Source organism: Nanorana parkeri, unplaced genomic scaffold (genome assembly GCF_000935625.1).
Source record: "Nanorana parkeri isolate BGI_ZX_2015 unplaced genomic scaffold, ASM93562v1 scaffold32, whole genome shotgun sequence".
In the NCBI taxonomy this organism is placed as follows: domain Eukaryota; kingdom Metazoa; phylum Chordata; class Amphibia; order Anura; family Dicroglossidae; genus Nanorana; species Nanorana parkeri.
The window spans coordinates 2435851-2448330 of record NW_017306300.1 but is presented as its reverse complement, the minus strand read 5'-3'; the positions used below and the strand labels follow the sequence as shown (position 1 = coordinate 2448330).

Sequence of the window (12480 nt, the reverse complement as noted above, 5' to 3'; positions counted from 1 at the left end):
TTCAACCCAGAAGACTGAGGACATCTTGTGGCTGGAAAGAGGTACTGAGAGGGATAGTGCCCAAAAGTTAATTATTGCAGCCAGTTCTGTTTTTATATTTTGAACACTGGCTGGGGCTCCTTTAAAGAAAATAAGAATATTTATTTTAATTTTCCCCTGGAGACCTTCTTCTGTTTTATATATCCCAAATTGGGGTAAGCTACTGAAACACATATTTTTCTTTACATTATATTTTTAGCTCTTTTTCTGATTCTTCAAGCTGTCTCAGCTGAGGTGTGCAAATGGGATGATGTACATAAAAAGTGAGATTTAGCATAGCCCCATAGCTGATTTAGCACTGTCCTAATTAATATCACCCAACAATGACTGACACTGAAGCTACATATTACCACACTCATGTGAAAACCATAGAAACCAGGTTTACTGTCAGACAAATGAAACATGAATTGCCGTTATTCACTCTGGGTTACTGTACCTTGCACATTGCTCTTTAAGTAGCCCATATATGTAGCGGAGATTGCGCAATACACTCCAATAACACTGATCTCTGTTTGTATAGTTTACCCATCTCTCGAGTCAGATGAAGATAACCCTGTGTTCAAATCTCGATCAAGAAAAAGAAAATGTTCTGATGATGCTCCATATAGCCCCACAGGTGAGCATGCATCTCCTACAATCCTCCTGCAATATAGAACCCAAGTCCTCTGTTATTCTATCTGATACAGCAGTATTTTTTCAGTTTACTTTAAAAATAAAACTATAAGCACACTGCTTTAACTAGTTTAATTAAAGGCTAAGTCACAGCAATAATGTAAGAGCAACATTATTCTGCCATATTTTTGTTTTGACAGCCATAGGAAGGTATCATGTCATCAAACCATCACATTGTGTCATTGGTAAAGCTGACTGCATTTTATGTAATACTAACAATCTGGTCACAACTGAAAAAATGCTGCTGAGTGGTGGGTTGTATTGAGATGTTGGGAAGTTTCTGAAAATGTTTGGAAAAAAAATAACGATGGGGTTTCTAGTGAGGCCATATTGTGTGTTTTAAGGTTAAGGGAAAGTTATTGAAATTCTTTGGCCTGCCAGGGAATAGGAACTCCATGTAAGTAATAATCTCTTCTTAGCCACTGAAAAACAGAAGCCCAAGCAGCAACTTTGGTATGGACTAGGCCAAGAGTTGTAAGGGAACTCTTGCTATTGGGGTCAGGAAAAATGTATCAACTTGTCACTATGAATAAAACTCATTTTTTTTACAGAGCTGACAAACTTTCTGCAGCCCTAGGGAACCTAAACTCTACTGACCTCACTTCAGTTACATGTGTGTTCATACAGTAGGGCCATTTTTAGGGGCAGCCAGTTAGCATGCCAGACGTTTTTTTTAACTATGGATAGAAACACATAGACAGAGGAGAACATATAAACATATAAATATAAACTCCATGCAGATAACAGCCTTTGGGGACTGAACCCTGGAACTAAGAGCTAAAGGGCAAGAATGGTGTCTCTATAATGGGTAAAATGCTAAAGTGTATCTAAAGCTAAAACTTTTTATTGGTTGTGGATAGAGTGGTGAAGGGTTAGACTCCTGTATGGTTTTGATTGCTGTCTGTGTTGTCCCCACCAGGGAGAGTCATTTCTTTCTGTTTATCCAGGCAACCATTGTTATTGGGGCTAAAAGTAAGGGGAAATCCAGATTTGTAAGCTGTCTCCAGAAAAGCAATAGAGAGGAAATCTTACAATTGGGGCACTTGTTCTGGTGAGAGCTAAGAGGAGATTTTGCTCATTTTAGAGAGATTACCTCTCACTTCCTGGTATGTTGACAGGATGTGAAGTGAAATCTCCCCAATGGGATAAAGATAGCATTGATTTGCAGTGGAAGCAATGTATCTCTTTCAGGGTGGATTATGCAGTAGGACCTTATTTACTAATTGAAATAACTTTTAGACTATTGGTCAGTGCCTTGGATGAATGATCGTTTGTAGGATATGTCATCCAATAAACAGTGCTGATTTATTTCTACTGCAAAAAAGTATTCGAAAAATAAATTTCTAGCTGTGCTAATATTCTGTTAGGTACAGAAAATATATATTGTATTCGCTTTTGTTAGGATGCAAGAATACTGTTTATTGAACAGATCAGATGAAAATTCCAGTTGTGCACATCAAAGATCATACGAGTGATCTTTTTCAGACAAATCAATGTTTGATTCAAAACTTCCCATTTTCTCAGACTGCTCTTTTTTCTGTATGTAAACTTAGTCATTTCAGGGAGTCATTGAGAACAAAATTACTAGATTACATAAACCCCTCAGAAAGATGCTACATGCTCTGCGAGAACCATATTCATTCAGGACATCTATAGACCTTTCATGGGGGCACAACACATGTATCCTTGATTCTTATACTGGAATGTAATAAATGGGTGTTTTTTAGTGATGGCTGATGTGACAAAACTTCAGTGGGTGGTCAGCAACAAACTATGTTCATAATAATTCTGCTTTATTTGGTATTGAAAAGTCAGCATTTTGGGTGTGATAGAAACCCCCTTTGAAGGTTCCTGCCTCTGAAAGTCTAAATAATCGCTGCTATCCTTCTAATTCCAGGCAAAAATGAGTGTTCTCCTCAAAACTATCACTTACATCGGTGTTCACAGCTCTAAATGCTTTAAATATACAAACCTCATGGTATTTTTTCCTTTGGTTTGGTGACTTTACTATATATGTATTGTATAATATATATATATATATATATTTATATTAAATGTGATCTGTTGAACAAAATTACACCAAGTCTTCCCAGGACAGTAGAGGTTCTGGGGATGAAACTAGCACACATTTGGCCAAGGGAACTTGCTCTTCATACTTATTCATGGAAACACATGGAGCACGTAAAATACATTTGAAACAATAAAAGACATTTAAATGTTTTTGATATAATCTCCTAAGAGATTTTTTTGACTGATGATTGACTATTAAAGGGGTTGTTTGCTATTATATTCATGCTGGTTCCACATTAAATGTTTGTTATCTAGCAAGAGTCGGTCCTTCCATACCCAGGCAAGACAGGCCCATCCGTGAAGGTACGAGAGTTGCCTCTATTGAAACTGGACTTGCGGCTGCTGCAGCCAAGTTGTCCCAGCAGGTGAGATGTTGTGAAAGTCTTTATCACATCCTAGCCTTGGAAATGTTACATCTTTAGAAATGAATATTGGTCTGAATTAAAAAAAATAGGCAGTAGAAACAGTTGTACTGATCTCTGAATTCCAATACCTGTGCATACTATCTAAGTAATCAATATATATAAATGTATTTAACAATTAAGACATTTCAACAAACAAAATAATCTTTCTATTCACTTTTTTAAAATGTATGAATATGTAAAAGAAACAAATAGTTTTACAACACATTAACAAATGTTTCTTTTAGAGCTGTGAATATTAGTCCTCATTAAAATGCATTTATATTTAGCAACCTTTAGAACTCCAGTCAAAACATAAATTTTTGTAGACTTTCAGTGAAAGCTCTAAATACAGGTGTCTAAGGATATTCAAATAATATGATATCTTAAACCCAGACAACCAGAATTATGTATTTTCTATGCCTACCAGAGGAAGGTGTGCTGTGTCTCATGTTATGATGGCGAGAGGCTAGGCTTTTTAATTTTTAGAATGTTGTTTTTATTTTCCTGAAATTTCACTGGGCATGTCAGTTGTGATCCATATCTTGCTTTATGGACTTTATATAGAAATATATGAGGGAGAATGAAAAAGTAAAGGCAATTTATAAATTACGCAGTAACTGGAACAGAGAGAAGCTTGCGCAATGGAGCATATTTACATAGCGTGTTGGATAGTTTGACCATGAGCTGTACATCGCTTGGACTTTAGTTGAATGGTAGTCATGTGGACAGAAACATAGATGCGAGATTGCGAGATTGCACCATTGAAGAACAACATGCCGTAGGCACTTTCTTTGGGCAGAGGGAGTGGAAATTCCCGTAGGATGTTGGCTCATTATAGTCATAGCACCATGAATCAACGAAAGGTTTATGAGCGGGTAGAAAGGTTTAAAGGGTTAAGAACAGGTGTAACTGGCAAAGCTCGTTCTGGTTGCCCATCAACACCGCACACACAAGACCACAACTACAGAGCGGTTGCCTTACAGAAGACCAATGGATAAAAGTGTTTCATTTGGCTGCACATTTGGATATCAGCTATGGCTCCATGTTTACCATAGTGCATGTTGACTTGGAATACATAAAAGTCTGTGCATGTTGGGTTCCTAAACAGCTTACTGCTATGCATAAGCAACAGCTTGTGGAGTTTTCCATTTCTTGAGATGGAGGAAGAAGATCAGAGTATTCTGGAGAGAATTGTCACCGACGGTGAGACATGGGTGCACCAATATGACCCAGAGAACAAAAAGACAAAGCATGGGCAAATAATGAAGAGTGCAACTTACTGTGAATTGCTGGGAAAGAAATGTACACCTGTTCGTAGCAAAAGAAGAGGAATGCCATCCAAAACAGTCCTGCTGTAACATGGCAATGCACATCCTCATACAGCAGCAGCAACAGTAGAGACAGTAAAAAAGGATGGGTTTGAACATCTTCCACGTCCTCCTTACAGCCTTTTTCTGGCGCCGAGAGATTATCACATGTTCGGTCCGCTGAAGAAGGGGCACCACGGGTGCAGGTTTGTCTCAGATGATGAAGTGAAGGAAGCTGGGCACACCGGGCTTCAGCGGCAGCAGAAAAGCTTCTTCTCTGCAGGAATACAGAAGCTAGTTGAAATGATACAACAAGTGCATCATCTTGTATGGGGACTGTGCGGAAAAGTTACTTCTATTAAAGCCGTTAAATGTATTTTGCCTTTACTTTTCGATACTCCCTCATATATAACATAATAAAGCATGGACAGACCACACAGTGGTCACAGCAGGTGCTTTATAATAGGGCCAGCCCAGCTGTCCAATGGATACACAAATGACCCATGACATGCTAAGATTTTTTAAACATTTTTTGGCAATATTTATTGTTTAACTCAATATAACTGTTTACGAGTATTGTACTACACTTTGGAATGAATATACAGTAAACTCCCCGTTAGCCGGCATCCACGAGGATTGGTAGATTCTGGATAAATGTAGTTTCTGGTTGCTTGAGTATTACTATTAAAAATAGGTCTAACTAATGCCATACCCCATACGATACCATATCATAACAAACTCTGTATTGACTTCATATTAATATTGAAATGCAGTAATCAAAAGCAAGTAGACACACTTAAAACAAATTAAGACAAATAGACACACAATCGTTTCCAGGATAATACATGCCGCAGATCAGCATAACAGTGAATACCAGATCACAGAGTTTACTGTATATATTTTTTTAAAGAAGAACTCCAGTAATGTAAAAAGGTAACCCTTGCAGTGGGGCTACCCCCACACTGCAAGTGTTAATTACTTGTTTTTTTTCTGGAGGACGGAATACAGAAGATACACTCGTACTCGGTTTTGGGGTGGTGACTGCTCACCTCTCTCCCCCTCCGCGGTGGTATGTCCCTGTACATCCTCACATCTAATGCAGGTGAATGGACTACATTAGACATGATGATGTCAGCGGGGCTTAGACCTCTGGGGCCCAGGGGAGAGGAGGCTGCTGGGAACGTCTTGCAGCCAGGCGGAATCGAGGGATAGTTAAGTTTTTTAGTTTTTTGAGCCCTTAGACCAAAATGAGCAGTTAGCTTTTTATATTCCTGGAGTTCGTCTTTAAAAATAGTTATTAAAAGGCTTAATTGAAGTATACAGACATGTTTGGTGTAAAAAATATAGATTCTTTTTGTTAATTTAAATGTATTACTTTTATAAGGCTTTCATCCTCAATTCGAATTTTAAATCTGTTCCAGATTATTATTTCTTTGTTGTCTGTATTTTCTTTCTTTATTTTCCCTTCTATTTGCTTTATTTGCTCTATCCTAATTAACTCGGTGTACTACATTTTAATAACACATTTTCTATCAGCTTTTTAAAAGTTTAGGTTTAACATGTAACTTTTTAAATCTTATTTTAGAAAATCATTAAATAATAGATTTATACGCTTAAACTTTAGAATAATTTTTCCCCTCTTTCTTGATTTTTCGAAAGCATCAATTTCATAGTGAATAATACACATTATTATATATAGGCTATTTAATGCCATAATATTAATTTATCGGTAAATATTAGGGATGCACCGATACCGATACAAGCATCGGTATCAGCCGCGATACTTAATATGTTTGCCGCTGACCATCTAGCTGAAATACTTTTCCCTGTTCAGTAAAGCTTGTACCGACTCTTAGACAGAACTCCAGAAAAAAACCCACAAAACACGTAATGTTGTGCTATGCATCATGTAAGGAGATATTGGAATTGGGGTTCTAAAAAAGTTTTTTTTTAATTTTCACTAACAAATGTTTAATACATTTGCAAAGAGTCTGTGGTTTCAAAAGTGACAGCACAGTAGTAGCTGCTCTGTTTGGGGTTTTCTCTGTCATACTGAATCTCTAAAAGGCCCCATATGAACAGTGCAGGTGGGGGGTAGTGGGATTAGCCATTCAGCCTTGAACATAATAAAGTAAGAAATACAATATACAGTATATTCTCTTAAAACAACCAATGTACAGTTTTCAAATCAATTCCTAAATGTGCAATAATATATAGCATACTTCTCCAGTATAAAACGTTTGGGTCTAATGCGTATGCCTGTATAAACGAATGTATTATCTATTCTTCAAATGATAGAATTGCTGGTATAAAGGAAAAGTAGTGGTGTAAAAAGCACCAGCGGGTTTAACATTTTTTCCATGTTCATCGGTTTTCTTGTCTGCATGATTGAGAGTGTGGCAAGGGTGTGTCTTTTGTCTAAATTTTCTACCTATCTCAGAAAGTTGGGAGGTATGCAACTTTCAAAATATATTTTATACAACAGCATCTGAACGAGGGATGAGGGCAGCAGTTTTCTTTGATCCACTTTTCAACCCAGTAGTCTTAGACAACGAAACAGTTTTCTCCACAGCAGAGATAAACTGTGTTGTATTCAAAAGTAACAATTAACCAGCTAGTCTAAATTACAACATGAATGAAAACTATAACATAATGTAAATAATGCATATAATCATGTACATACTACTTAAAGTGACACTAATCTCAGGAGTTAAATCTTAAAATTGCATTCAGGTACTTTAACTATAAACAAAAACTGTATCTTATTTGTGTATCACTCGGCTGTAGATCCTCAAATCATCTCTGAACTAGGTGCTTACACTGTCCTTCCTTTTTGGAGGGTGGCTACTTTTGTTCCCCATGGTCCCTGTGTGTTGTAAAGTAGCCCCACTCCAAGCTCACACCTGTGATGGATTACAATCTCAATACAAATTGCTAAACTAAACATGAGATTGTAGTCCATCATGGTAGTAAGCTTGGAGCCGTGGCTACTTTACAACACACACGTGGACCATGGGGAACAAAAGTGACCACCCTCCAGAAGGAAGGACAGTGTCAGCACCAATTGAGAGATGCTTTGATGATCTCCTGCTGAGTGATGCACACATAAGTTAAATTTTGTTAATAGTTAAGGTTTTTGAATGCATTTTTAAGATTTAACTCCTGAGTTTAGTGTCACTTTAATGCTGCTGATGAAACCCTTAGGCCTCGTTCACACCATTCTCCGCCCGATTGTGTCAGGCTTACTTTGTTGTGGGGCCAGGGGCATGGCGGTCTATTGAAGTGAATGGCACTGTAGCTATGCCCTCCGGCTGCAACGCGCTCTGGTCAGAAAAAATGCTGCAATTTTTTCTGACCAGACCAGAACGCAGGCATTGATGTGCCTTGCATTCCCGTGCGGGCGATCGCATTACAGCCGGAGGGCGTGGCTGCGGTGCCATTCACTTCAATGGACCGCCATGCCCCCTCCCGCCTCGCAACAAAGTGAGCCGGCCGCAATGCGATCCAGTGTGTTCCAGCCAGAATCGGCCAGTGTCTGGTGTGAACGGACCCTTAGGTTAGACACAACTGAGTAGAAACCGTTATGGCTAAAGCAGAAATAAACTTCATTGCACCCAAAATAACAATAATTATTTTTTTTAAATACACCAACATAAAATAAAACTATAACACAATGTAAATAATACAAACGATCAGTTACTTACTACTAAATAATGTTGACAAAATCTGAACTACCCCTATAAACCATAAACTAAATGAATGCACTGCTTCAGCTCCTCCCAACAACCCTAATAAATCAACGTTTTTATTTTCTTTATATCTTTGCTTCTTAAAGAGACAGGCAGCCTACTTATACCCACTATCTATTCTGTAGAGCTTTCTTTTCTAATGCACTCCGCACTTGCTAGATCTATCCAGAGGTCAATCTATATTTCTAAGAAGCCTCATGATAACAATTTGCTTCCTTAAAGGAGGAACAAAAAGTCAAGAAGAAAAAGAACACAAAAAAGAAGCTTTCACCAAACAATACAAATAAACTTTGTCAGGAAAGCAGTTCTCCTGAAGCCACAAAGCTGGAATCCTTGGGGTCTAGCCTAACGGACCATGAGTATACGGCCGGTGTCAGTACGTTTGGTGTAGCCCAAGTAAACAGAGGGTCCCAGCCTATGGCCCCCGGGGTGTTCCTCACACAAAGAAGACCGTCTGTGTCTTCCCAAAATAACTCAGCTGCCAAAGGTAAATGTACGTGTGAACTGTTTTCTTGTGTGAGCAGGGGCTGGATTTATGAAAAGTGGAACAGTTGCCCATCGCTTTATATTCCTAGCACTGATTTGAAAATGAAGAATAAAATCAAAATAGTTGCTATGGGCAACAAAACCAACTTTTACTTCAGATTTTTATAAATCAGTCCCAATGTGTCAGTTGGGGATTGTGTTGCTTTTTTGGAATGAAAGATGGAAGGAACCATGAAGGATACAGGCTGGTATATTCCACATTTTTTAAATTATCCCCGAGTGGGAAACTTTATATCTTAAAAATGGACCCTTGCTTGAGACCTCTATGTATAGCAGCATTGAAAGGTGTTATGTGATGACTGGTATATCTAAATGGATGAAAACAAAGACAACATCAAAAGTAGAAGGGCTGGTATGCCAATGGTGTAAAGTATAACTCTTGTTAAAGCTGGCTATACACTGAGCTTATTTCGACCTGTTCTTGATGAACCAGCAGAAAAGCGTTCAGTTGGTGGCCCTGTCTGCCATCTCCCACATGACACCCCAGATGGGTGGAAAATTGTCAGCTGAATGGTGCATCATGAGGCACTGTTCAGGTATTTTGAAAGCCGGCTGGGCCGACTGGATCACAACAGAGCGTTGTCACCCTAAAACAGGAAGTAGCTAAACAAGGACCTTCATGGCACGGTTATCAGGTATTATTTTAATGGAAGCAACAGAGTTATAATTAAGTAAAATATTCTAAAAAATCAAACCACTTACGTTTAACAGGTGGCAGACTTTGGGTGTGCACTGTATGCCCACCCACCCCCAAAAAATAAAAAATTAGACAGTCTATGTTCTGTTCTTCTCCCCCTGCTGCTTTTTCCCGCATTTTGGCAGCTAGGGCTTGCTGTGTAAACATGGTGCTTCTGAACATTGTTTGGAACACTGTTTAGAAGATCAATTAGGAAATGCAATGTAACATTTTTGTTCTATTTATGTATTTTGGTTCATTCAAGTACCAAGTACAGATCAAAAAGGTGACCTATGATCATATATCAGTTAAAGAAAACTTAGAAGGAAAAAAAATTACTTTTAAAAAATACATATTTGTTCCCCTAAAATATATTTTAACCCCTTAGTTAACCCTAATGATCTCCTAATTAACTCCCTCACCACATTCTTAAGATATTTTTCTTTTTTTTTACTGTACTTTTTAATTACAGTAACACTAATTTAAAAAAATAAATGCGTTACATCCACTTTTGGACTCCGGGTCCACTAAAAAAAGTTTTCTGCACTGGGAGCTTTACCTCTCATGAGATACTTTCCCAACCTGCTATCATATAAGCTTTACCTCTAATGAGATACTTTCCCAAAATGCTATCATATAAGCTGTACCTCTCATGAGACACTATCCCAGAATGCTATCATATAAGCTTTACCTCTCATGAGATACTTTCCCAAAATGCTATCATATAAGCTTTACCTCTCGTGAGATACTATCCCAGAATGCTATCATATAAGCTTTACCTCTCATGAGATACTATCCCAGAATGCTATCATATAAGCTTTACCTCTCATGAGATACTTTCCCAGAATGCTATCATACAAGACATTAATTCATACAGTGCTGATACTGGCCATTAACTTATAAAAGCAACTTAGCAACTACTAAGTAAGTACTAGAAGTAAGATAGGATCTGCAATAAAGTTTGCAAACACAATAGAAAGGGGATTTTAGGGAGAAGAAAAGCTTAATTTTGTCAGAAAAGGGTCTGAAACAGAGGTCCATTTTCCAATAAAAATGGAAATGCTATTGATTGAGATGACATATTTTTGTCAAAGATGAATCAACATACTAATAAAAATGGACAATAAAAAAATAATTTTAAGAGTCGCTGAAACTACTGCTGCAGGTATAAAGTTTAGAGCTTCCTGCGCATACCTGCATTAGACTACTAATCCTCCTGTAGCAGCTAAACACCAGGCTATTCTGACAGGCAAAGCTCCAGCATATCCAGGTAGTTTAGAGTTTTCTACTAAGCCATGCCTCTATATAGTCCTATTGGCCCAGCACTAGGATATGCAGCCTCACTGGTCGGTATGAATGTGCAAGAGGCAGGAAGGGCTGAACTTTTGTCTGTTGGAACTGCCCAGTATTTGGTCATGACAGGAAGATTCGGGAGGCTTCTGCAGGTATGTGCACATTATGCTATTTTTTTAATGACAGAGTCTATATTAGCACTAATTTAAGGGAAAGTACAATGAAAGGAATTTATAAAAACTGGAGCAGACAAAATCTGGAGTAGCTGTGCATGGCAACCAATCAGCCTCTCTCTTTCATTTTCAGATCTTAACTGAACAAACGGAAGAGAGAAGCTGATTGGTTGCAATGCACAGCTGCTCCATTTTTTGTCTGCTCCAGTTTTTATAAATTCCCCCCAGTATGTTTTCAGTGTTTTTAAGTATTCATATATTAAACACACCAAAAAAAAAATAAAGGAATGTAGGATACCTACACAGGGAGTGCATTGTTTGTAAAGGGCCGATCAACTCGTAGACTTACTCGAAGAATCAGTAAAACAAAAATATTGTGGCATTGCAGAGCAGGAATTAGAGCCTGGCCATGTGATAAACAAAGATGGCTGCCCCCCTGTTACATAAGTGATAAACTAAAAATAAAATTTGTAAAACATTGACCCACATTTATGTTGTTATTTACATGAAGATGGACGCATTTAGATGTACAGCAGCTTTAAAATACAGTTGAAAAAACTATACATTCCCTTTAAATTTGGTCTTTAAAATTGTAGTTACTTAGGGTCTTGAGGTATAATTAGGATAACTGACTTTCCAGTAAGAATAGATGTTGTACATTTTTGCCATTTTTGGTCAACCGCACTGTACCACATCTCAATCTACAGATATACTAAAGATTAGATACAATTTTCAGTATCAGATTTCAAGTCTGTATCTATGGCCAGCGCCTGAGTACTGCTTTTTATCTTGCATAGGTTCCTTGATTAAGGTGCACAGCTATTAAGCCCACATGCCTCGCCCTGTAACCCCCGATAACCAAAATATCATTGGAATGACTTTTTAAAGAAAGAGATGCAAAACTGGTGCTTTTCCAAACTGTACAAACAATCGTTTTGGCAATATGGGGTCCATTAGGGGAAAATGTAAATTATGGTATTTGCAATGCTTATTAGAAAGGATTTTATGGTAAAACTTCTCAATGTACAAAATGTGCAAAGCAAACTGCTTATGTGAGGTCATGTATTAATTAGGATGTATTTCACCTTATGTGTTCCATTATAGAACCCTTTCAGAATGAGTCATGTGACACAAGCGGGCAGGACCTGTGTCTTAAGTACAAAAGGACAGCTGGGAATGAGCACAAAAGTGAAAAAGGTATCACAATGGACATTTTTTTTTTTAAATCAGCCAAGAAATTGTATTTTTATTTTTTTCTATCTATATGTTTGTGCAAGATTCAGCCACAAAGACTTGAATTGTAATTATTTTGTTTATTTGTTTCTTAGCCATATACCACATTTAATTACATAATTTCGTGGATACACATTGCATTTCTGGGATGTGCACATAACACATAGTTTGTTGGACATCCAGAATATTGCATTGTCTTTGATCTTGTTTATAACCTGGTTAGTCAGTGACTGTGTGCTTTAAGATTAAAATTATTATAACAGTGCATTCATACCTGTGCTGTGGCATACATATTTTTATATATAAAAATATGTATAT

General features: G+C 37.6%; 1 protein-coding gene across 1 annotated transcript in view; it reads left to right on the top strand.

The window, feature by feature from the left end:
• The window catches only part of LOC108796934 (lysine-specific demethylase PHF2-like), a 41337-nt gene that overhangs the window by 26039 nt on the left and 2818 nt on the right, over positions 1-12480 (top strand). The window contains exons 7-10 of the mRNA XM_018568498.1: positions 560-655; positions 3037-3146; positions 8464-8728; positions 12034-12126. Coding sequence (XP_018424000.1) covers positions 560-655; positions 3037-3146; positions 8464-8728; positions 12034-12126 — 564 coding nt within the window. The remainder of the gene's footprint in view (positions 1-559; positions 656-3036; positions 3147-8463; positions 8729-12033; positions 12127-12480) is intronic.